We start from the raw sequence: 25,103 nt of genomic DNA on the forward strand, positions 1-25,103 counted from the left end.
GGCAGCGTAATAAATGTCGTCTCGCCAATACGGCCATGGTTGGCGCTGACTCTTATCAACAACCCTCTCTTGTTCTTTTTCTTGCCCCTCACTCTTCATGTATCTTTTTCTTTATTATTATTAACTCTGCAGCAACAGTTCTGTCAGGTGGCTTATACAACTTATACAGCATACACTCGCTCCTGTTGTACTGGCGACAATGCTCAGGATTTGCCTTTGAATCTCTTCTTGAATTGCGCTTTCCCAGTTTCAGCACGTCTATCATACAGCCTAATATATAAGTTATATATCTATTGTCCCGCAAGATGTTCAAGCAGCTACCAGTAGGAGGATCTGTCCCTCCAGAAACTGACCATGTATGTTCGTATAAAGAATACGTGAAGCTATATGATCCAATGGCCTGAATTTATCTATCTACTATTATTTCAGAAGACTTTCAGTCATGGATTCCCTCCTGTTCTGTGTTGTGTGCCTTCAGAATGAGTCATTTTTATATGTGCTCTAGTTGGTTGGGTGCAAACAAGAGGACAGTCAAATCACACTTGATAAATAGAAAAAATATGAAATCCCCATCTTCTACTCTGATTACCCAAAATGCAGTTCTAGTTCTATGCTAACATAACAAATCTAGGCTGTGAGTGTCTCGCTCCCAACATGGAGAGCAAACGTGGGGTACGAAGAAGGGGAAAAATGGGTAACTGATGCCATGGAAAGTGGCTACCCACGCTTCTTCATCCACAAGAGCATCCAGGCGTTAGTTGCGGAAGTCGTCCGTCGCTTTGGTACGCCGGGGGAGGATTCTGCTACGTTATTCCCGTCTCGTAAGACTGCAGAACGGTGTTACCAGTTCATGGCTTCACGGTTACCAGCTGAGGAGGCGCAGAAGGTTCACATTATTAGTCTTCAACCGTCAAAGCAGAAAGAACCCCGCGCAGATGAGGGCGGTGTTGCTAAAGTGGATCTGAATATCACATCACCGCTGTTTTGTGTATTATACCCGGCTGCACACAGGAGCGTTGCAAAGGAGGTATGGCAACACACTGGTGACGGGATATCGAGCCGGCGAAGTGAATTCTGTCTAAAGGCGCTTGAAGATGGATATTTGATTGAAGAGAGCCTGCAGGCGCAACGAGACGAACGTACTATTCAACGGCCCAAAAAGGGCCCTAAGCGCTATCAGCGGAACGGGTCCATGGGCAACATTAGCAAGGACTCGACGCCGTCGCAGCCGCAAACGAAACCGCAAAAAAGCGAAATCCCCTCTTCGAAGGAGTTTGACATGTTCATCGAAGAGCGATTTGGCCGTAACTTGAGCACTGCACATGCCAATAATGCCAAGCTCGCTGTTCGAAGGCGGATTGCGGGCTCGCTGACTTGCGATGGTGAGCTCAGCGAAGCGCTGCAGTCCGCGTCGTCAGATGGACGAATTGCTGGGTTGACGGAGCAACACGTCTTCCTCTATCCTACGGGCATGAGTGCGATCTTCAACTCCCATCGTATGCTAATGGCTGCCCGGTCCCCGATGAAGAGCATTTGCTTCGGCTTCCCTTATGTCGATACGCTGAAGATATTACAGAAATGGGGCCCTGGTGTTCAATTTTACGGGCATGCGTCATCCGAGGAGCTAGATGATCTTCAGAAACGATTGGAATCAGGGGAGCGGTTCCTGGCGCTCTTCACCGAATTCCCTGGGAATCCGCTGCTGATGGCGCCTGATCTCGAGCGCATTCGAAATCTAGCGACGAAATATGACTTCGCGGTGGTTGTGGACGAGTCTGTGGGCAACTTCATCAACGTCAATGTTCTCCCCTATGCCGATGTGGTTGTGAGCAGCTTGACGAAGGTTTTCAGTGGAGACAGCAATGTCATGGGGGGCAGTGCCGTGTTTAATCCGCATGGACAATATTACCAGAAGTTGAAGACGGTGCTTGAGGCAGAGTACGAAGATAACTACTGGGGTGAAGACGCTATTTTCCTCGAGAGAAACAGCCGCGATTTCGTATCGAGGATTGAGCGCATTAATGCTGCTACAGAGGAAATCACTGCACAGTTAAAAGCGTCGCCTTTGAGTATGTACTGCTTCGAAGATACCTAGCGAGATTTCAACCTATGGAGAACAAAATAGAGCATATGCAGTTTACTAACGGCTATTCCAACAGTCAAGGATATATTCTACCCGAAATACAACCCAACTCGACCGTTCTACGACAAATGCAAGAACCCCAACGGAGGGTACGGGGGTTTGTTCTCCATAACATTCCATTCGAAAGAACAGGCGGTTGCCTTTTACGACTCCTTTGAAGTCATGAAAGGTCCTAGCTTGGGAACGAACTTTACCCTCAGGTATTTTCCATTCCGTACCTCTGGAAAAAGTACTATACTAACATGGAACCTCCTCCAAAAAGTTCCCCTTACGTTATCCTAGCCCATTACGGTGAATTGGAATGGGTGAGTCATTTTCATCTACCCCTTTTCACATTAGTTACCTCTTTACTTCTGGATCTCTTCAAGCAACCAAAAACAAGCCACTCACATACACCCTTCAGGCAAATTCACTAGGCGTCCCGACAGAGTTAATAAGAACGAGCATCGGGCTGGAGGACCCCGCAGACCTGCGGGCTCGTGTCGAGCGTGCCCTTGCAGCGGCAGCGCAGGTGTCGAGGGAGTCATGAAATAATATAGTGGATTGCTACGTATGACCTCTCCTAGGATTTTCTTGCATTTATGAGTGGGGAAGTGGGAGGCCAGGGGAAGAGACAGGAGCTGAAGCATGTCAGGGGAAAGGAGTCCTACACGAAATGGAGTGATTTTCTCTTCTTCTTTTCCTATCGCCCTGAACTCCTCTCCTCCGAACACGACAGTTGTCGCTCGTCTGGGTAGGATCAGGCGCGGTTTCATGCAGTACATATCCTCGGTCAGATTTTGTTTTGCTATCGTGGAAGGCGAATATGTCTAGGTATATATATATAGTCTAAGGGGCTTTCTTGGAAAGATGGGCAACTGAGGACGACTCAACTCGACTCGTATATTGGATAGAATCATGAGTGGTATATACATCACCAATTGTGAGTGTTTTCCGTTCCTTTAATTACCCCCCTTTTTCCCCCTCCACAAAAATCAACCAAGTAGGAGGGGGATTAAAGATGGGAAAGAGAATGGAAAGATAAAATACAATTTCCTAGGTTTAGAGGGATTACTAGGAAATAGGAGCACTAGGACATAATTTCAACAATATTTAAATGTTATGATGCATGGCATCGGATCCGCGATATTCTCGATAACCGCTTTGATTTCGATCTGTCGGATTTCATATTGTTCACGGTCAAGATGATAGCGTAATGATAATAACCGTAACTGGTGATAATAATATGTGCTATACTATAGTTACTGAATCAAACCATTGGTTGACGCGGTGTTTAGTTTCTCCGATCCTTACAAGGAAATTGACTTCTCCAACCTATTATGTATACAAGTCACGACATTCAACATACGCTCTTTATATGCAGCCTTGAAAGATCATTGTACGCTCTGCACAACAGAAAATTAATACCAAAATAGAGCAACTAACGATCAGAAAAAAAACATCCACAAATACAATGCCCATTGATCGAGCGTCATGGAGAAACGTTTGGCTATATGAGGCTTCTACTGGCAATTTACTGGGAGGGACTCATCAAAACGGCTCAATGATAGGAGCGAATCTCTTGTCGATTCTAGATGGAGTTCTTCTTGCCGTCATCGATGATCAGTGGAGTGTGAAGCATCGAAATTCTGGGATTACGATCAGCCAAACAAATGCAGCCCTTCAGCCTCACGAATACAACATTTACTGTCAAAGTAGATCATCACTTTTTTCACACAAAGCAAACAAACACGGTTACTAAGTGTTGAGTCTCCGTTCAGGCACTGTTCGCTTGAACAATGAACCGTGGGTCGCTCGACTCATTAGTCATAGTGTATCCGGTGAAGTGGATGCATTTCGTGATGGTGTCCGCGCGCGCGATGGAAAGTGTGTGATTTCTGGGATTGTGAACGTTCGTGCTCCGTGGAATACGTGGTCTGGCTTTGAAGCAGCCCATATATTTCCACTGGCCTGTGAAAATGTCTGCATGGAGTTCAATTACGGGCGGTGGATTATAGACATGGACTGCACAACTGGAGTCTCAGGAATCAATTCCATTCAACATGGATTGTTGCTGCGGGCTGTTTTACACTTGGACGTTGATAATTATTTGTTTTCAATCAACCCGGATGTACGCAAGTACCTCTGCAGCAGGACTAAATTTAGCCGCTCACTAACAAACCTATGAGAGGACGGCTATAAAACCACCTATTTTGGTCCAGATCCGTTCGGACTGGATGGCAGGACCCTGGATCCTGTTTGTCGTAACCCACAAGACCCCCATTGTGTCTCTGGTGCACTGTTGCGTTGGCATTTCCGATAGGCAGTTCTAGCGAACATGCGAGGTGCGGGTGAATCAATATTCGAGCATGATTTCCCACCGGGCACGGATATGTGGGCTGAGTTGCGAAATGAACCTGAACCCTATGGAAAGCGGCGTTTTGAGATGGAGCTGTCTTCCAGACTAAGGAATGTTTCACCTAAATCAACCTGATAGAGTAAGAACAGCATACGCTAGCTACAGAAACGCCGAACATAAATAACTTCCCGCATGTAACCACTAATATTTCCGAAGTCTATCATTCGCCTATGCCATGAGCTTTAAAAAAGAAGTAGAATGCAGACACACCGAAATACTGTAGTAGGTAGGTTTTTTCTACCTGCTATTATCGCGTTACAAATGATTGATTTGTCGTGCTGACTGTCCGATAACATATTTCGGACACAGTCCTGAACCCTCTTTTGAGGCGCCCCGTTACGTTATGGTTGCAGGGCTGGATAGGTCAGCAGAACGGTTTTATACCGGTATCGGTCGTCGTACTCGGTAGGTCTGGGTTCTAGCAAACCTTCGAGTTCGCTTGAAACCCCGCGCGTCTCCCGTCAGCCAATGCAGCCCATCGTCATCCGGACCGTCAAATGGGAGTGCTTCGATATGGGCAGGCTGATGATGCTCCTGAGGACAAAGCCGCGAGGTGACAGAGATATTACGCCTAGCCTGCTGGGAAGACGTTGCGTTGCCTGGAGAAGAGACCCTGGTGAAATCCCTTTTTCTGAAACCTCTCGCACGGGAGGCTGGTCAAGATTATGTATATTTCCTCTCAGAAAGAGTTCCATTCCCAGGCCTGGTCTGTTTCTTTCTATTCAACGAGTGTCGGAGCCATAATGATTGCTGCTGTACATGGTAAATCAAACTTTCGTTCACCGTTGTTCCGTTCTGAACCAACAAACATTTGACAAGATTCGCAAAATTTTGTACCGGATCTTTTCCCTTCACTTGGAGGATCACCGTTTTCATCGATGATCGAGCGAAGGATACCAGCCACGGGATTGCTGCATCTGAATAGGAATTGGAATTGAACCGTCCAACACAAAGAAAGTGCCGCTGCTCTGGCCAACAAGCTTTCAGCGGTCAAGAGAACTGGTGGAAGAGAAGAAGGTTAAACAAAGCTAAGGTAGTTATTGTAGGTACATTACATGTACATATATGAGGCGCATCGGGGCATCATGGCCTGGAAAAGCCATGATGTGGACCCACTAGTGCATGAGCTCCGAACTCCTATATCCCTTATTTCTATGGAATCCCGATAGGCCGATGGGAGTCGAGGATGGATTTACCTTACAAATATAGGGGATCTTTCCCCAGTTGAATCCTCCAAAAACCTGTCCATATATACCGTACGATACACGCGCTTTTGCCTGTTTACATACGCGTAATCACTCAGAACCTTCTTTAATCACGTTTAGAGCCTAGGGCAGAAGCTCTGCCCGCTACTACCCCGCTTCAGCTCCGAGCGACTGATCACTGCTATATTATTCGAGGTTAGGTAGCCTTCTAGAAACTATGATCTGGCATAAACCTCCAGATTCTAGTCAGAGGCTTCACACAATGGTGGCACCCCTTCTCCAAGCAGCGTTATTTTGATCTAGGTCAACACCTCAGCTTATAGACGGATCACTCCGTGGCTACTACTATTTTGCACTAACGCACTCCCTAATGTTTCCATGAAGCTCAAGCATGTTGCTATTCGCCAAATGGCTACTTCAGTGTATTCAAGAGTGTGCACTGGTGGCCCTGATGTCAACTTGAATCAGCACAAAAGATAGTCCAGCTGATGGACTAACCAAGCCCCTTGGACTGCAGAAATACCAGCGTTTTGTGGAGTTTCTCAAAGGATAAATAAAATAAATAAATAAATAGATAGATATATAGATAGATAGTAGAAAAAAGACGGCTGCTCAATTTAGCTAGCTAGCTTGAACATGATTCCTAAAAGATTTGGAATGCGAAATATATGGTCTTGGGTTAAATTCGAATTTGCAAGGATTTCTCCTGGGGGAATCAGAAAAAAAAAAAAAAAAAAAAAAAGATAGAAAGCAAAATAGAAAATCGTAGATGCCAAAGCAAGACAAACAACAGAGATAGTTCGAAGGAACTACGCAAGAGAACTGGAACCAAAGAAGGGCAGAAAGACGTATGCCAAAATAAAAGGGAAAGAAAGAAAGAAAAAGAAACAAACGAAATAAACCTCCCAGAATGTTCTGCTTATCATGAAGAAAGGCTATGGGAAAATTACAGCAAAGTCAGTGTTACAAATTTCCCGAAAACCAATACGTCGGAAATGAAAAGGTAAGAGACAACTCCTATCTACCCACCTCTTGATTAAAATCGTTGAATAAAAAGAGAAGCAAAAAGTAGTAAGAGATGAGACCAGAAAAATATGGGAAAAAGGACCAAAAAAATACAAACCAAATATACAAAGGAGCATCATCCCTCTTAACGTGTGGGTGGGTGAGAGGATATGACTACTTGAAGGGACGATCATATGTCCCATCGTCGTTCCCAACGGCACTCATGGGTTGACTGCGGAATCCACCAAAATCGCCGGAACCAGTCCGTCGGAGAGCCTGCCGCATGGTTTCAACATTCAACTCACCACCAAAAGTGCCAGGAGGGGGACTATGGCCGCAGAGCCGGGGGCTCCCGGCCACCCAACCCCCGCGATTAGGAGAGTTATCCAACCCCTTTGTAGAAGGCGATACGCTTGTTGGCGGCGATGTACCGAAACCGTGGGACGAGACCGGAGAGCGTACTGGAGATGGAGAGCGGTTCTGCGCAGCGAACAAGGCAGCGTTAGTCGAGAGACCCGCCATGTACATAGAATCGCGGTTTGAAGCATGGTCTGTTTCAGCATGTTCGCCGTTGACAACGTCAGCGAATGATACGAAGCTTAGGCGCCTGATGTCAGATGGGTCCAACCCGCCGTAATTTGAAACCGAATCTTCCGCGTCAGGGGGTAAATGTGGGTTGAGATCTTCATGCCAAGACGACGTCACTGCCTGTTCAGGTTGGCCGCCAGTCACGCTGAGCGAGGCAGGCTGGTGGAAGTTATGAGTGATGATTTCAACAGAGTCTGGATCGAGACGCTCGTCGGTCAAAGCAGCAGATGAGGCGCCAAGGATTGGGGGGATGTGGTTTTCTGTCATGATATGTGAGGGTATAGATGGGGAAGCTTGGGCTGGTGCGAAATCTTCCTGGACACTCCGTTCGAAAATTGCGAGGAAGCAGGCGAGTGAAGGCGAGGAGAAGCAGAACGGAATCCGCGATTAGGAGATGATGGAGACATGTAGGGATTTCTCGCACGATGTGGAGATGCAGATGGTCGAGTAGAGCTGAGAGAATTTAGAGGGGAAACAGGTCGCATGGTGGTTATGGGATTTGGGATGTTGGATGGCCGCTGTTGCGATTCGCTTTTGTCAACTGCGCTGGATTCGACAGACTTCTTAGATTTGAGTCGCCATTCATTATTTTCTTCGATATTCGTTGTGTCCGACTTCTTTGCCTCTGTCGAATGAATGCCTGGTTTGGTATGTTGATGTTGTTCCTCCTGCTGTAACTCTTGCTGCGGTTCAGATACAGATGGAGTTGCTGGGATCTCGTTGACAGGAGCGGTAACATGTGGTTTCGTGAAATCCGACGTCTTGTCGGCTGAAGAATTTACAGCTGCCATGACTGCTTGGTGGGTCGAAGGGAGGGAAGATTCGAGTTATAATATTATTATGAAGGAATCCGATCAAAAAATAGAGTCCACCTTAGACTTTGAGCAAAAGGGAAAATTCCGATAAAGAGTCTCGGGCTGGGCGAGTTAGAAGACAAAGTGCAGCTGAGTGTGATTAGGTTGAGAGAAAGTTCCCCACTCCAGCGGCAGACCAAGGGGGAAAATCGGTGCTTTATCCGAAGATACAAGATAAGGAGGGTAGTTGAAAAGGGACAGTGTGGAATATATATATATATATATATAAGGATGTTGTCTGTAGGCAGAGAGATATTTTAAGAAGAGGCAAAAACGGGGGTGTTGGAGTTGGTGAGACAGTTCGGAATAATAGAGGTGGTGGTCGGACTCAGCAACAAGAGCGTTGGGGGCTTGGTATCGAGTACATCAACGACGTCATGTTAGGTTAGGCGAGGTGGCAGGCAGGCTACATGGATGGGATGGGAGAGCGGGAATAAGGGAGGAAACTCGACGGACGATGTGGAGAAAGAGGATGAGACGGATACGTATGGGCATGAGAATGAAAGAGTGAGAAAGGAGATGGAGATGGAGATCGAAGTTGTGGAAGATGAAGATGAAGTTGAAGTTGGAGCTGGAAAAAGTTGAAGTTGAAGCGCGACAAGTTGCGGCTGACACAGTTACCGCTTGCCTGTAACGGGGCTGTATTGTACTGTACTGCGTTACGGTATATTACTAGTAACACAGCGACTCAAGGGCTGACAACGCAAGATACGGTATTGTAACATTAACAACTTTGCTCTAGGAACCAGCGACAGAATGACAATGCTATTCTTACGTATGCAAACAAATATAAATTTTAATATGCTATTTTATTATTGCTTCTATGTATGTGCTTTCCGTACGTAATTCCGGGAAACCAAAAATAATTACAGTGTCAATGGGTGTTGGTTGGCGGGATTACTCGTCGGAATAACCATGCTCCAGTCCCCACGTGATCTATCGCCCAATGTAACTTAGCGGCCCGACAATTTCTTCCAAGTCGCCAATTTCTCTTCCGCCGTTCAATTGAATCAATTGAATGAATATTTTGGTGTCTCCGTGCCCGTCTTCATCGCCCTTTCGTACCTCAAACCTATATATAATTTCCCTCTCTCCTCGCCTCTCCCCGGCTCAATCCCTCACTGCATCGGATTCTGCCATGTCTCCTGGCTGTTGATCGTTGTTCTCGCGTGGATCTCCCTTATCCGTGAGGACCCAATCCAAGAACACCCTGGGTCTTCTCCAATTCTTTTCTGCCAACATATATCCTCTATATCTTTTCCGTTTTTCTCTCACAATGGCTTGTCCTGTCACATATTCCCGGCGTAATGTCTTGATGCTACCGTTCTTGCTCCCATCGTGGTCGGAATCAGCCACCTCCGCCCTGGTATGCCGGAGATATCAGTCAACTTTCCGTCGACTGAAGCAACGCCTACGCGTGAAACCTGACGCTTCATTCAGCCCTCTCCCTCCCAATTCTCCCGAACGCATCATCTACAATCCTCCCTCCAGTGCTCCCTCAGTCTACCACACTCCTACCAAATTCCTACCACCAAATGATGTCCGCCGGAAACTGCGAGCTGCTTCATTCCCCGGAGACCCACTGCAACAACAGCAGCAACAGCACTCACGACTCCCGCTGGTTTTGCGACATAAGAGTCAAACCAAAAACATCCTGGGCGAACAGGAGATCGCGGAAATGCGCCAACTACGGCTAGAAGACCCCATGAAGTGGAGCAGATATGCGCTGGCTCAGAGATTCGGATGCAGCTCCCATTTTGTCATGCAGGTGTGCGATGCCGGCCCGCAGAAGAAGGCCATCCAGCAACAGGTCCTCGAGGCTATCAAGTCGCGCTGGGGCAAGAAGCGAACAATTGCTAGGGAGGACAGACAATTGCGAAAAGAGCTATGGGCTAGGGATCAATAATCTATTTATTCATATCTTTTTATACCTCAACTTGATCGGCATCATCGGCATTATCTTTCGTGGAGGACCTGATTACTTCTAGGGGTGGGGTGGAGATGAGATGTAATGCTAACGGCGGGCCGGGAAAACACACCCCTGCTCTTCCGACTGCGCTGGTTTGCGGCCCAATCCCTCTCTGACCGGGTGGTTACGGGTGACGAAGAAGAAAGGAAGAGGAGGACAAGGAGGACAAGGACTGGCCTCAATTGTAGAAACTATCACTGTACTATTTTTCCATTTCCATTTCCATTTCCTATTGTTGCTGTTAGATTACCTGTATTTTCTTATGCTCTGTACAGTATATACCTATATTCTACTATCAATGCATAAAAATAGAACCTTTTGACAAAAGTGTTAATCCATTGCTCTAAAAACGCGACATGCTTGGTAATATCCATATAAAGATTCGGGAGATCGAAAAAAGGAAAAAGAAGGAAAGAAAAAAAGGAAAAAAAAGAAAAGAAAAACAGATAAAACCCATCTTGACGCTACTCGCCCGACGCAAACAAGCATTTCATAAGAGGAAACTAAAATAACTCCCGAGAGAAAGAAAGAAAGAAAGAAAGAAAAATTCAAAATCAAGACCCACGGATGTTTTTTTCTCCCCGTCCGCAATTCGCAGCAATCCGTCGCCCAGCCTTGCCGTATCTACCCAGCTTCTCCTCCACGCCAAATGCTCCCCGCCTCGCTTCCCCTCAGTCGCATCGCAGCATTGCTCCCCCCCGTCAGACACTGTACCGCGCAATTGTCCCGGAGATATTTCAGTCTTAATCGATCCCTCTCGTCCCCGTCCTCGTCCTCCTCCTTTACTTCATCCTCGTCTTCATTCTGCGCCGCACCGCGCTCCTACAGTCGTCGTTCCATCATCCAACAGCAACCTGCCCCGCTCACTGCAAGAATATACAAGAGAACATTCTACGCAAATATCGACGATCCCAAGATGGCGCCTCAGCTGGAACCGTTTTTCAAGGAGTGAGTTGTGGAAATAGACCATTTTTATATTTGTCACCGAATTCATAGACGCATGGAGGGTATATATATATATGGTTTGCTGATATCAAGGCGTCTATTGTCGTTATGCGTAGGGTCGATAACCTCCAGGACCACTTCATTGATCGTATGTGTCATACTCCAATTCCTAGAAATGATTTGCTACGCAGTAGCCCTAGCTTTGGATAATTGCTAAATTGTCCCTATTATGATATATAGGCCTGAGGAAAGCAGTTGCTATCCCATCAATTTCTGCCCAGGATGAGAACAGAGGGGATGTGGTCAAAGTACGTTCATAAACCAACCATTATCAATACATCCCGGCGCAATCCTCAAAAGAACTACATTTCTGATTCCCTTATTACCTTAGATGGGAGACTTCCTTGTCGACGAACTGAAGCGCCTTGGAGCTGAAGTTGAGAAGCGTCCACTAGGAAAGGAGCCTGGACGGGAACATCTGGACCTGCCCCCAGTCATCCTTGCCCGCTACGGCAACGACAAGAACAAGCGGACCATTCTTGTCTATGGTCATTACGACGTGCAGCCTGCCCTGCTCGAGGATGGCTGGAACTCGGAACCATTCACGCTCACAATCGATGAGAAGGGCAGGATGTTCGGCCGCGGCAGCACGGATGACAAAGGCCCCGTCCTGGGCTGGCTAAACGTCATTGAAGCGCACCAGAAGGCCGGTGTTGATTTCCCCGTCAACCTGCTCTGCTGTTTTGAGGGTATGGAGGAGTACGGCTCCCTGGGGCTCGAGGAGTTCGTGAAAGCTGAGAGCAAGGCGTATTTCAAAGATACTGATGCCGTATGCATTTCGGACAACTACTGGCTGGGTACTGAGAAGCCATGCCTTACCTACGGACTGCGCGGCTGCAATTACTACTCTCTCACCATCTCCGGCCCGGGACAGGACTTGCACAGCGGCGTCTTTGGCGGCACGGCCCATGAGCCCATGACGGATCTGGTCAATCTCCTTTCCAAGCTGGTGGACGCTCAAGGCAACATCCTGATCCCAGGCATAAACGAGCTCGTCGCCCCAGTCTCCGAGGATGAGAAGAGTCTGTACACCAACATCAGTTTCTCCATGGATAACCTGCACGAGTCTCTTGGCAGCACCACCTCCATCTTCTCAGACAAGGAACCCACCCTGATGAGACGATGGCGGTACCCATCTCTCTCCATCCACGGCGTGGAAGGCGCCTATTCCGCCCCCGGCGCCAAGACAGTCATCCCCGCGAAAGTTATTGGAAAGTTCTCCATCCGCACCGTGCCCAATATGGAGAGCGAGGATGTGAACCGGTTGGTGTTTGATTATATCAAGGCCGAGTTTGCCAAGTTGAACAGCAAGAATACGATGGATTGCTCGCTGCAGCATGACGGGAAATGGTGGGTCGCTAGCCCCAAGCATTGGAACTTCCAGGCTGCGAGTAAGGCGGTTAAGCAGGTGTTTGGTGTTGAGCCGGATATGACGAGGGAGGGTGGAAGGTATGTTATTTATTCTTCTCGTTTCCTTTATTTTCTTATTTTTGCGCGGGAATAAATTTCTAACCAACGGTAAACCAATAGCATCCCCATCACCCTGACCTTTGAAGAAGCCACGGGCAAGAACGTTCTTTTGTTGCCCATGGGCAGCTCCACGGATGCCGCACATTCCACCAACGAGAAGCTGGACACGCGCAACTATATTGAGGGTACCAAACTGATGGGTGCCTATTTACACTATGTTGCTGAGGAGCCTGCTACGGCGTAAACAGACAGACAATCCTTTTGGTTTATCTTATTGTCCTGATACACTGTGTTTTCGTGGATGCGAGGGATGTGGGGGTGGCTTTTATTGTCCAGGTAGTTTTAATTTTGAACTTCAGCATTGTAGATGTTTGTATAGCTACATAAGTTAGTTAAGATGTTATCTATTAACATGATCCGAGTTACATAACATGACCGCCTGGTTAATTATCTTATTACATTCTAGCCTCACGACAGAGGATGGAGTGTCAGTCTTCGATTTTCCAAACCTTGTAGTTACAGGGGCTCCTGTTTCCCCAAAAATATGTGGTTGGGAACGCAAACGGTTATTCTCTCTTGGGATCCTGTTGTCGTCGTCTCTCTCAATATCTCGATCGGGCAATATTGACTTTGATGTCACGTGACTTCCTGGTGCAAATCGTTTTGCACGCGACGCGACATTGCGACAACTAAATATCTCAACAACAGCTCAACGATGAAGGCATCCCATCAGGTTTCTAAATAGCTGCACGAGGACCTGGAGCGTTGGGATTGCTCTGACTCTACAAAAAGCTCCCTCATGACCTGCGATTCGACCGTTGTTTATTCCTTTTCTCCCCCATGGCTCCGATCAAGCGGACTCGAGTCGATCCGCACCATGTCCCCGCCTCGAGTGCGCCTTCAGGTTCACAGCCTGGCCCGGTAAGAAACAATATTGAGATATATAATCAAGCAGCCCTTCCTCTTCGATTCTATAGAAAAAAAATTGTTAGGCATGGTTGGACTAATATACAATCCAATTATATAGAGAAAGAAGGTGCGCACTTCGGATGTCCTAGCAGTCCGAGGCGACAGTGACAGTGACAGCGACAATGACTCTACCAATTCCTCCCCTGCCTCGACTCCGTACGACCCCGCCCCCGCCTCCGAGCGCGGCGGCACAAACCCAGACCACAACCCCAGCGAACCTGAAGCCGAGCCCGAGTTTGAATCCGAATCCCCAACCGAACTCCCATCCGAACCCGACCTCGACGAGGAAACCATCGAGCACCGAGCGAGCCAATACGTCCAGAAGAAATTCTCGCAAAACGTAGAAAACGTGCCCGCAGAGCATGGCATCATCGAGCGAGTAGACTGCTACAATTTCATGTGCCATGAACATTTCTCCGTCGACCTAGGCCCGCTGATAAATTTCATTGTGGGCAAGAATGGGAGTGGGAAGAGTGCTATTCTTACGGCTCTCACTCTCTGTTTGGGCGGGAAGGCGTCCGTGACGAACCGGGGTCAGAGTTTGAAGAGCTTTATTAAGGAGGGGAAGGAGTATGTATCCTTTTTTTTTTTTTTTTTTTTTTTTTTTTTTTTTTTTTTTTTTTTGGGTCCTCTTGCTTTGCTATTCTTTTACAAGCCTTCCTGTGAGAAGCATCTTATGGATGACCGCGCACACATTTAACTAAATTATTTCTCTTTCTTTGCAGCTCTGCGACTATTGTGGTTCGCATTAAGAACCAGGGAGATAGCGCATATAATCCCAACGAATTCGGAAACTCGATCATTATTGAGCGACATTTCTCCAGAAGCGGCGCGAGCGGTTTCAAAATTAAAAGTTCCTCCGGTCGAATTGTGTCCACGAAGAAATCGGAACTTGACTCTATCACAGACTACTTCGCCCTTCAGATTGACAATCCCATGAACGTCCTCTCCCAAGACATGGCTCGCCAGTTTCTAAGTAGTTCCAGCCCATCGGAAAAATATAAATTTTTCGTCAAGGGAGTCCAGCTTGAGCAGCTAGACCAGGACTATCGCTTGCTTGAAGAGTCGATTGACCAGACTGAAGCGAAATTGTCGATTCATTTGGACCAGATAAAGGATTTGGAGGTCAATAGGAATAACGCCAGGGCGAAGCTCGCGCTATCGGATAAGAATGAGACTATGCGGGCTAGAATAAGAAATTTGAGAGCTCAGATGGCGTGGGTACAGGTTGAAGAACAGGAAAAGGTTCGTAAATATATATGTTCAATACATATTGGGGTAGGTATGTTTCGGGCTAACCTGTGGAATAGAATCGAGATTCGTGCGATGCACAACTTGCGGAGGCAACTCGGAAGATTGCAGATCTCGAGGCTGAACTGGTGAAAGCCGATGAAGTTTATCAAGAAGCTGATCGTGAACACAATGTAGCTTTTGAGGCAGTTCGAGCAGCAAGATCTGAACTTGAATCTCACGAGGATCGAGGAAAGGTTGCAAAGGAAAGTATGACTGAGGTTCTAAAAGAGCGCCGTGAGCTCCAGGTACGTCGAATATTATCTGGTTAAATGTCATTTTGATAATTAATTTCGAGACAAGGCAACACAACGCACGATCCGCGAATATTTGAAGGCGGCCGAGTCTGCCATCGCAGAAACGCAACGAAAAATAGACGAAGAAAAACGGCGACTTGAGGATTTAGATGGTGGGAACCATGCTAGGAGGTTGGCGGAACTCGAGGAGAGGAAGTCTCAAGCCGAAGAAGCGCACAATAGATTCAATGCGCACAGAAAAGACGTTGATCGCTTACAAGAGGATCTGAACAGAGCGGAACGAGAATTCCAAGGGAAGCGTGAACCGGTCATCAAGCAGCGGTCTGATGTAGAGCAAGCTGAAAATCGACTTCGCAGCCTCGTGCGGGACAGAGGACAACAGCAAAACGGTTTCCACGAAAAGATGCCTATGTTGTTAAGGGCTATTGAGCAGGAGCAGTACAAGTTTTCGAGGAAACCTGTCGGGCCTTTGGGGAGCCATATACGGCTGCTGAAGCCGAAATGGTCTGGAGTCCTTGAAAGCGCGCTGGGTGCAAACCTGGCTGGGTTTGTGGTGACGACGAAGAGTGATTCGAACACTCTATCGGCTATCATGAAGCGGGTTGGATGGTAAGTTTCAATGACATTACTGAGTTTGCGGCGCACCACGCTCTGTATGTTAATTCATTCCCATTAGTGAATGCCCGATTTTCATCGGGAATGATAATGGGACCATGGATACGTCCCCCAACGAACCTGACCCCCAATTCGACACAGTGTTGCGCGTTTTAGAGGTAGGAAACTGCCAACGATTATATCAACAAACGATAGCTTCTTTACTAAAAAAGTACATATATCATTTAGATCGATAACGATTTGGTTCGAAGACAGCTGGTTATCACCAATGGCATTGAGCAGGTTCTACTCATTGAGGACTTGGAAGAAGCTTCCGCGGTGATGTTTGATGGCCCTCGGCCGAGAAATGTGAAGCGATGTTTCTGCATCGACCGGCGAGATCGGCGAAGAGGGATTCATTTATCTTTTAGCCGGACGGGGGAGCCCACACAATCTCCAGTCCAAGCGTATACAGGACGACCCCGGATGAAAACTGACATAGAGTCACAAATTAGGTTCGTAGCCATTTACAACGTAATAAAACCCAGGCTCCCCATTACTGACCAGTTGTGTGCCGTATAGGATACAACAAGATGCTGTCAATAGCTTGAAACAGGATCTCCTCGAGCTTGAAACCCAAGAACGATTAGCGCGCACCCATTTTGAAAAATGCAAACAGGCACTCTACAGACATAAAAAACAGGTGGAAGATCTAAGGACCGCCTCGCAAAAAGCGGAGGACAGCGTTGAGGAGCTTCAGAGTGCAATTGACGGAGATACAACTGAAGATGGCCGGCTAGAAGGTCTGCACACATCTCTACAAGAAAGCGAAGGAGAGAAACGCACTTACGAGAGCTCTTTCGAAGACAGCGTCAACAAAATGGACAGCATAGTTGAAATCGTCAAAGAGAAGAAACAAGAAGTGGCGCAAATTGGACTGGAGATAGCTAAATATCGGAAAAAGCTCGAAGAGCTTGAAGGGGAAGAGTCCAGGATGCTAGAGAAACGGAGAAAAGCTCTCACTGATAAAAACGTCGTTGTTCATAGGCTTGAGTCTGTGAAGGGGGACAAGGAATACATAGCGAGGAAGCGCCAGGAACTCGTTGATATCATCTTGGATTTTAGTGCTAAAGCAAGTTCCATTTCTCCGCGTGTGACCGTTCCTCAGGGTGAGACGGCGAATAGCCTTGATAAGAAACTCATGAGATTAAAAAGGGACCTTGATCGGTTTGATAAGGAGTATGTATATTTTCGTTCTTTTTTTGGTCGAAGGAAGAGGAAAAGACTTTGCTAACAACGTCTAGTTTGGGAGATCGGGAGAAGATTGCCACCGAAGCAGCCGAATCAGAGGAGAAGTATGAAAGTGCTAGGCGGCAGGTTGCTGAGCTTGAAGAGCTTGCGCAGGTAATAACTTCTACTCTACTACAAAAATTTTCTCTCGTTCTTAATAACTAACAATTCCGCAGAGGTTCAAAATCACATTGACAAACCGGCGAAAACGATGGGAGAATTTCCGCTCTCTCATCACTGCCCAAGCTAAACTCCAATTTACATATCTGCTGAGCGAGCGAAGTTTCCGCGGCCAGATTCTATCAGATCACACGAAGAAATTGCTTGATATCCAGATCGAGCCGGACATCACCAAGGACAGTGCCAGAGGGAGAAATGCTAAAACTCTATCCGGAGGGGAGAAGTCGTTCTCGCAAATATGCCTTTTGCTATCGCTCTGGGAGGCTATGGGGTCACCGATCCGCTGCTTGGATGAATTGTACGTGGTTGACCGGTACCTCTCCCACTATACTATATTTTCGTTTTATATTAATTTTTTATTTCCCCTCCTAATAGTGACGTATACATGGACCATATTAACCGGCGAATGAGTATTGAAATGCTGGTAAGTTTCCCGCCCATGCTCCACGGTCCTCACGGGACTTACTATTTATCGTAATAGATGATCGCCGCAAGACGGTCCGTTGGGCGGCAGTTTATTTTCATTACGCCCGGCGCACGGCATGAAATCCAGCCCGCGCCAGACGTTAGAGTAAAAGAGTACGTTATTTCTTACCCCGTGTTTTCGGCACTACGACACTACGATGTAGGAGCTAACTCCAGATCTCTTTTCTTATCTAGGCTCGCTGAACCGGAACGAGGCCAAACGACACTGTCGTTTGCATGAGATTTATCTAGAACTCCATTCCGTAATATAATTTTTTTTTTCTTATATTATTATTGCATTGGGGCGGGAGGTTTGATTGATAGCGACCCTCAATTTTAACTTCAATTTTATTTTCTGATACATGTTTTGTTTACCTTTGCACTCTACCCATTTTCATTCCATTTTTATTACTCTCGCGGAATTTCTCTGCATATACTCCGGATGTATCGACTAGTTTTAAATTTCTTGATTACTACTCCGTACTCTTCGGATGCCTTGTGGTAGCTTGATCCCTCCCCAATCTACACCAAACGAATCAGTTGCATGGTGATGCACGGCACCTCAGAGCCTCTTGGGGACCGGATTCCTGGCTGCTTCTACGATTGATTATTAGCCTACCGCCCTGGCTCACCTGTCTTCAAGTACCTTCACCCCATCTTCACCCGGAGCTCACCCTGCTCCAGTAAGCATGCAACCGCCGCACCATTCTTTGCTGGCCCCTCCAGTATTTGATGGCCACCATTTCCCTGGCCGCCAGAATGAGTTTGCAATGCCTGATCCTCAAACTGTCCACTCACCTCTCCTTCACTTCCCCCCATTGAACTCGACAGGGGCGCCCATTTTGGCTCCCACTTTCCCACTTTCCCACCTGATATTCGAGCAGTGTGGCCTTCTCAGCTCACAACTGTCTACATTAATCTTGCACCATGACCACTGAGAGGGTGAGAGTGCAACACCTGTATAATTGCTGCCAGAACTTCAAGGCCAAGCTAAACAGTGTCTACAAGATACTTCTACAACAGCATGAAGCCACCGGCCGGACGCCTCCAGATGACTCAGACAATTACAAGAGGAGCAAAGCAACAGTGCAGCAGCAGCTTGACGGGTTTGGCTCTACTCTCTGATAAAATCATACTTGCGCATGCTGACTAGCGGCAGGCTGTGTGCTTCGAGCTTGAGACCACGCAGGATAAATTCCTTGAGGCCTTGACCTCCTCTAGTGTCAAGGTGTATTTTGACTATCTCGAAAGAACCCACAAGGAGAGTATCAAGCCCGCATCTTCTCTTAATAATTACTGGCGAGTCTTCAAGTCCCTCTACACCAAGAAGACCGACAAGACGCTGGACGAGTCGGAGTCGACTGCACGGGACTGCCGGCGGGTATGCTCAACTCCTGCAAGCGAAGATTCAACAAAGCTAACCACGGTCATTGGACAGTACAAGAATGTCGTCATCAAGCGATGGGGCCTTCGGAGACTCCCAAAGCACAAGCCCTCGGGCACAAAAGATGACGTGTATCGTGTCCTCCGGTTCCACTGGGAGCGCTCTCTACAAAGATCTATGCTGGTGAGAAGCAGCGTGTCTATGTCGCGGCTGGTATACTCATGTCCTTTATCTCCGGATCTCGGTTGGTGTCGCTTTTTGACACGCGAGTGAAGAACAAAGAGGATGTACCGGAGAAGTTGACCAGCAAAGCATCGGGAAGCTTGCTTTCCGTCAATCAAGCTTTCTCTGAATCAGCGCCCTAAACAGCATATAGGACCTGGGAAACGGAAGCGGCTTCCTTTGAATGACGATAGGGGGCTCCTGGTGTCAAAGCGAGCTAAGTCAGCTACCAGCCGAAGAGCATCGGCTGCTGTTCAGGAGACATCCTCGCCCGATCAAACTAATCTTTCAGATGTGAACATGAGCGACTCTTCCCATGATGGCCTAGAAGATGCTTCTGAACATTCTCCCTTGACAAAGGAGAGTGACATTGACAATGATACTGGCGACGAAGATGATGAAGATGAAGATGAAGACGATATTAGCTTCGCAGACAGTGGATATGACAGTGTTAGCCCCACAAACAAGCCCGATGGGGATTTCATCGAGGATGTGACAGATGATGAGTATGATGCGGGCCCTGAAGAGACAGGGGCCCTGCTCTGGAGGCATATTTCGTTTCACATCATCCGCTATTCACAGCCGGGGCGGCCAAACTTGCTCCTTGCCCAAATCACGCTTCTTCACACGAAAGGCTAGCACAAAAAGCCAAGAGTATAGGTCAACTTCCAATACTTTGCCGCCTAGGTCCGAAAACTGATGTCTGCTTGGAAAACCTTTGTCATTACTCACAGTCGAGAGCCAATCCTTGACCTCCTTGGACATCTTCTCTCCATGACTATTGATGAACGAATCTTCACTGCCGGATTCTAGCGGCTGGCGGATATCTATCCCACCGCACCGAGTTGGCAGGCAACTGAAAATCAAGAGAGAGCATTTGGACCAGCCGGTCTTTCGCCAACCCGCACATGACAAGGACGGACATGGAACATCTAAGGCGGTGCTACTCAAATCAGGTACATGGAATTGGTACCTCAGCGGACTAGGCAAGGCGATAGGCTTGAAGTACCCGCTGACGCAATATGTTTGGCGGCGGTCCCTGATCAACGCAATCAACAGTAAGTCGTCACTCCTGATCATCTAAAGCTCCTAGCATATTGTGTTCCCTGTCCTTCGGGTATTTTGCGCGAAGGAGTTTTGGCTGAGTGTGATGCATGACACAGATAAGGCGCCGTCATCTGCTTGCCACATCTCCAACAATGATAATTATAAAAATAATTGGTAGTTCCCTCAACTTAAATGCTGAACACTTCCTTTGTTTTTTAAGAGGTAGGGTAGGGTAGGGGGGTCCCCCAGAGCTGGTTAATCTAGCATTATCAGAAATGAAAAAGTGCCAGGCCGGCAAACCTTCATTAGATGCGCGTCCTCCAACTTCCATATATATCAACGGTCTCTTCAGTCACAAGCTTACAAAAAATCTGAACCATATAACACTATGCCAGCCATAATTCATTGTTATCAGTTGCGCTGGTGTTCAGGTGATCTGATAGAAATACCTGCCTAGACCATGTTTCAAGAGAAAACTCATCCACTGTTTGACTAGTTCAGTACTCCATACTCTGTAGTTAGACAAAGAAATCGAAAAAGCGGCAGGAAAGAGTTGTTTCAAATACCTTTTGAGGATGATATTTGTAAAACCATCTAGATCCCACGCATGCATCCAATGACAAATAATGATGAGCTTATATACGAAAAATGGAGTAAATAAATAAGTAGGTAAGTTGGTACATAAACAAAAAAGAAATTGCAAAGAAATTGAGAGGATGAGAAAAGTGATAGGTAGGAGAAAAAATGAAATCGGGAAAGGCAGACAAGCAGACAGTGAAATGCCTCGCCCATGACATATATTAAAGTTAGGGGGTAGAAAATGGTGTCTGTAAGAAGAAAAATGGCATGATATGATTATATATATATACCCTCTGCGCGGTTACCGCTAGTTTGGCTTATTTCGTGGTTTACATATGTATTCGTGCGCGTACTCGTTATACCTAGAGAGTAAATCCGTCGATGGGACTCCGCCTTGGTGCATGAAATTGAAGTGAGCGGCGAGAGCTCTGCCTTCGATAAGTACGTCTGTGAATATGGTAGCAAATGTGATGCGTCAGTAGTTTCTCATCAATATTTCAATTTGCAAAGAGTGGAATAAAAGGGCGCTTGTCATAAAAAACTGACTACGAATCCCAAACGTGGCGCGGTGGGGATATAAAATGGTACTCACGTCTCTGTAACTTCTTCGGCAAATCCAAAACAATCATATCCTCATCCCCCCTATTGTCCGGCCAATGCTCTACATCGGTATCTAGAATATCATCTCCCAGAATCACGAGACAATTAATCCGAATCCGCTCCCCTTGCATATTCCACGGTGGTTGGAATTTATATAGATCTGTGGTATTTTTCTCTAGGTTCTCCAGTAGTGAGTAGTGTTGCTGCGCCGCAATCGCCCAGCTCTCATAAGTGGGACCCCAGAAGTCATAAGTCAACTTCGCGACTGGGGTGCGGTGGAGGGCCTTGTCGTCGTCGACACGGAGCCAGCGATGTGTACCCCCGGGCGGCGGGTCTTTATCCAGCGGCCACTCGAAGTTGCTTGCACCGGACCAGAAGGGGTGGCTGGAAGGGCGCCAGTTTTCGGAGCCACTGCGGTGCTTGCGAGTCGGATCTGATTCGAGCTCGGGGAAGTACGGGTGTAGAGCACCTTGATGAAAGTGAATGAAAGACAAGGGAGGGCTGTTGATGACGTTCGCGGAGACGGCGAAGCTGTCCGGGTATTTTAGTTTGGTCGTGACCATGTGTGCGATGGCATCGTCCGCGAGCCAAACCTGATGAATGAAGGTAAGTGATATTATTCAAAAAAAAAAAAAAAAAAAAAAAAAAAAAAAAAAAAAACGGAACAACCCGACGCCTGTCCTTGTCAAAGACGGGAAACCAATAAATTTATCGCGATAAAGATGGAGGAGTAGCGCATACAATATCATCATCAAGCTTGACGTAGATCGTACCCCGCTCCACCCGCCTCCAGAGTTTTGTATAGTCTGGCCATTGCACAGGTTTGTCCAAGGGAATTTTCTTATAGCGGGGGGACCTCGCAATTATCTCGTCGAGATATTTGAGATCATCTTCATTTTTCGTGTTGGCGTACCACCACACCTCGTCCAACCATCCGCCATTTTCGATCAGATTCTTCTACTTAAACAGTCAGCGATCATTTCATTCTTACTAATTTATATACCCTTTCTTATAGCAAAAAAAAATGGCACCCTCCGGTTTCTGTTGTGCGCACACAACCAGAGAACGTGGCCACGACCCTACTAAGGAGCACCTATCTAAGATCGATAAAAAGAGAGGAAAGAGAGAGAAAAAAAAAAAAAAAAACCAACCTCAACATAGCAATTCATCGACTCGACTCGATCCCGCCTCCCGAAGAATACCATGCCTGTAATAGTGACATGTGTAGGTTTAACAAGCTCCTCGGTTTGCTTTTGTTTCGGTTGCTCTACTGGCTTCGGTTGCTCTTCTGGCTTCGGTTGCTGTATCGGCTGTCCCTGACGGTTGCTATCATCGTGCTTGGATCTCCACGGGTGGTGATCCAACGACTGTGAGAACTTGATCAGACATAGTAAAACGGCGATGGCAACAAAGACGAGAACAGCAGGCCTCCGTATTGACTGTGATGAGAGCATGGGTGTGGAAGTTTGGCTTGCGGCCCACCATGTGCTGTGGAAGCAGGTAAGGGGGGGGTAAGACCCTAAAAAAGGGGCAACAACCGAAGAGGAAGGACGAGTGTGGAAATGGTGGAGAAGAGCTTAATGCCAAGATAACTCACAGCCGAGAGGGTACATGTACAAGCTGGTGGTATACGGGGTACCATAATAATCAAGCAAGAGAGGGGGAATCAAAAAAAAAAAAAAAAAAAAACGAGCATCAAGAGAAGAAACAAAAAGAGAGGGCGAAGATTGATCGGACGAACCGACATTATTCCGTCAACTACCTGAGCAAGGGCCGGATGAGGCTCAAGGAAAAAATCGCCCGGGGAGGTCTGACCGCCGCAAAGACGTGGCAGGATTTGGGAAACAAAAGACATCGATCGAGGCTGGAGGGCCGAATCAGAAACAAATTCCAGCCAAAAAAAAAGTTAATTTGCTTCTTGGTTTCAAGTAGCTCGGTACTTCCGTCCACTTATAAGTTTTAAAGGGCCAGTGGACTCTAGCTATAATTATCCCCGTCAGAAGTTTATTAGTCCGACTAGCAGCGTCAAATTCCACATGGTGCGTTTTCAGCTTCACCTAAACCTAGCATTCGGTCCTTTACGCGTAGTTACTGCGTACGGTACGCAGTAGTATGTATGGAACAACTCTCTGATGTTCTGAATTTTGGTCATGACTCTGCTGACAGAATCGGACAGACCATCCATGTCGTTATTGATGGTTTCAGTGGGAGTGCGGAATAGGTCCAATCGCCATCTTCAACCTCAAATACAATACGGAGAGTAACTGTGCGGGCAAATGTTGGGTTTCCCACCAAAGGAACTGACTGGCAAGAGGACGGACACCGCTGGGAACTTTGGTCAGTCAGTTGGTTTCTTTCACCCTAAGTAAGTTAAGCATTTAGCAAGAATTGAGGAAGTACTGGCTGGCGTACCTTGGGGAAAAAAATAAAAATAAAAATAAAAAAATAATTTATCAGCGCGCCAAAATAGGATAGATCAACGTAGACCTCAGCTAGGCATTAAAGCTGTCTCAGTCCAGTCCGGGACAAATCTTAAGAAAGCCACAGGCCAAAAAAAAGAATATAGGTGAGATTCTTTTCAAAACGCCCCCAATAATAATGTCAAGGGGGGGCCGCCTCTTCTTTTCTCTTTGTACGGAGTACGCAGTACTCCGTAGTTAGTTCCAACATCTCCAGCTCTCCTCCCTTCCGTAGCGTCCGTAGCGTCCGTAGCGTAGCGTAACAGCGTAATAATAGCGTAACAGCGTAGACCAAGTCCAAGCCTGACCGAAGATACTTTTTTTGATAACTTTCGATACTTTTGATACTTTTGATACTTTTGATACTTTTGGGGAAAAGAAGGAAATAAAACACTTGGCTGAAACGGAGTGGGTCACGCACCAGTCACACTAGTCCTAATGTAGTTAGTTATATTACCACATACCCACATGCATATCATATGATTTATTAATATCTGTAATAATAAAATTCAATTTATATAGCTAAGAAGTGTCATCATGTTTTAATGAGTAATTATATTTAGCTTCAAATCACTCTGTGTTTTATTTATATGAGATTGTTATATATTCTGAGTTGATTTCTCTTTTTTCTTAAATATCTCATTTTTAATATCTTATCTGTCAATTTCATATAATATTAAATACTGATATTATTATAAGAGCTTTTGTAATGACTTTTAAATCACTTTATTTTGACAAGTTAAATGCTGAAATCATGAAAATCACTCAGATTTCAAAGAGTCAAATCAACTGTATATATAGATATGCAATTGAACACAGATTCAATTCTGAACTATTTTATATTATATTTTATAATGAATAACTTTGAGATATTTCTGAATTTAACTGATCAACTCTGAGAAATGATAATATTAAAAATATTATATTTACAAAGATTTAATATAATTGATATAAATGAGAAAAAATATATACTGATTTTATCAATAAATTCAGTAATGAAGAAATTGAAATATTTTTTATAACTATATGAAGAATTCTTTGCAAAGCAGATCTGTGAAAAAATCTATATAAAAGTCAGAACTTATTAAGAAAATACAGTTAAATCAACTTCAATTCTGTCTGAAATATAA

General features: G+C 46.3%; 8 protein-coding genes across 10 annotated transcripts; 6 read left to right on the plus strand and 2 right to left on the minus strand.

The window, feature by feature from the left end:
- The first annotated feature begins 20 nt into the window (after window positions 1-20).
- On the plus strand, window positions 21-3,429 carry BDCG_06498 (cystathionine gamma-synthase). Its single transcript, XM_045422234.1, has 5 exons — window positions 21-356; window positions 632-2,069; window positions 2,160-2,343; window positions 2,406-2,448; window positions 2,547-3,429. Exons 1-5 carry the CDS (start codon window positions 306-308, stop codon window positions 2,670-2,672), a joined length of 1,842 nt encoding a protein of 613 aa, XP_045277922.1. The 5' UTR covers window positions 21-305; the 3' UTR covers window positions 2,673-3,429.
- Window positions 3,430-3,521: 92 nt separating this feature from the next.
- BDCG_06499 (uncharacterized protein) lies at window positions 3,522-6,312 on the plus strand. The gene is made up of 4 exons (XM_045422235.1): window positions 3,522-3,837; window positions 3,904-4,253; window positions 4,345-4,767; window positions 4,851-6,312. Exons 1-3 carry the CDS (start codon window positions 3,597-3,599, stop codon window positions 4,453-4,455), a joined length of 702 nt encoding a protein of 233 aa, XP_045277923.1. The 5' UTR covers window positions 3,522-3,596; the 3' UTR covers window positions 4,456-4,767; window positions 4,851-6,312.
- Window positions 6,313-6,925: 613 nt separating this feature from the next.
- Window positions 6,926-8,130, minus strand: BDCG_06501 (uncharacterized protein; the record flags this gene model as incomplete). The annotated part of the gene is made up of 2 exons (XM_045422236.1): window positions 6,926-7,638; window positions 7,764-8,130. The coding sequence occupies 2 exons, from the start codon at window positions 8,128-8,130 to the stop codon at window positions 6,926-6,928; spliced, it is 1,080 nt and encodes a 359-aa protein (XP_045277924.1).
- Window positions 8,131-9,469: 1,339 nt separating this feature from the next.
- Window positions 9,470-10,099, plus strand: BDCG_06502 (60S ribosomal protein L20; the record flags this gene model as incomplete). The annotated part of the gene is made up of 1 exon (XM_045422237.1): window positions 9,470-10,099. One exon carries the CDS (start codon window positions 9,470-9,472, stop codon window positions 10,097-10,099), a length of 630 nt encoding a protein of 209 aa, XP_045277925.1.
- A 712-nt stretch (window positions 10,100-10,811) lies between these two features.
- On the plus strand, window positions 10,812-12,881 carry BDCG_06503 (cytosolic nonspecific dipeptidase; the record flags this gene model as incomplete). Its single annotated transcript, XM_045422238.1, has 5 exons — window positions 10,812-11,110; window positions 11,224-11,255; window positions 11,348-11,415; window positions 11,499-12,616; window positions 12,698-12,881. The coding sequence occupies 5 exons, from the start codon at window positions 10,812-10,814 to the stop codon at window positions 12,879-12,881; spliced, it is 1,701 nt and encodes a 566-aa protein (XP_045277926.1).
- Window positions 12,882-13,477: 596 nt separating this feature from the next.
- Window positions 13,478-17,923, plus strand: BDCG_06504 (DNA repair protein Rad18; the record flags this gene model as incomplete). The annotated part of the gene is made up of 13 exons (XM_045422239.1): window positions 13,478-13,558; window positions 13,665-14,176; window positions 14,332-14,851; window positions 14,917-15,144; window positions 15,200-15,762; window positions 15,830-15,926; window positions 15,997-16,262; window positions 16,330-16,986; window positions 17,052-17,151; window positions 17,214-17,515; window positions 17,593-17,641; window positions 17,699-17,796; window positions 17,878-17,923. 13 exons carry the CDS (start codon window positions 13,478-13,480, stop codon window positions 17,921-17,923), a joined length of 3,519 nt encoding a protein of 1,172 aa, XP_045277927.1.
- Window positions 17,924-18,005: 82 nt separating this feature from the next.
- On the minus strand, window positions 18,006-24,317 carry BDCG_06506. 3 transcript variants are annotated; one of them, XM_045422242.1, is made up of 7 exons: window positions 23,927-24,317; window positions 22,666-23,839; window positions 22,256-22,471; window positions 21,507-22,107; window positions 20,902-21,361; window positions 20,021-20,819; window positions 18,006-19,923 (listed from the first exon to the last, which is right to left on the minus strand). In XM_045422242.1, exons 2-5 carry the CDS (start codon window positions 22,966-22,968, stop codon window positions 21,222-21,224), a joined length of 1,260 nt encoding a protein of 419 aa, XP_045281724.1. In that variant the 5' UTR covers window positions 22,969-23,839; window positions 23,927-24,317; the 3' UTR covers window positions 18,006-19,923; window positions 20,021-20,819; window positions 20,902-21,221. The 3 variants fall into 3 exon arrangements, with proteins under 3 accessions (XP_045281724.1, XP_045277929.1, XP_045281725.1); XM_045422241.1 differs by having other exon boundaries at window positions 18,075-21,361; window positions 22,666-23,846; window positions 23,927-24,315; XM_045422243.1 differs by lacking the exon at window positions 23,927-24,317 and having other exon boundaries at window positions 19,392-20,819; window positions 22,666-23,877.
- On the plus strand, window positions 18,610-19,927 carry BDCG_06505 (uncharacterized protein; the record flags this gene model as incomplete). Its single annotated transcript, XM_045422240.1, has 4 exons — window positions 18,610-18,768; window positions 18,842-19,063; window positions 19,121-19,310; window positions 19,443-19,927. The coding sequence occupies 4 exons, from the start codon at window positions 18,610-18,612 to the stop codon at window positions 19,925-19,927; spliced, it is 1,056 nt and encodes a 351-aa protein (XP_045277928.1).
- Window positions 24,318-25,103: the final 786 nt, after the last annotated feature.

The sequence above is a fragment of the Blastomyces dermatitidis genome (genome assembly GCF_000003525.1).
Source record: "Blastomyces dermatitidis ER-3 genomic scaffold supercont1.7, whole genome shotgun sequence".
In the NCBI taxonomy this organism is placed as follows: domain Eukaryota; kingdom Fungi; phylum Ascomycota; class Eurotiomycetes; order Onygenales; family Ajellomycetaceae; genus Blastomyces; species Blastomyces dermatitidis.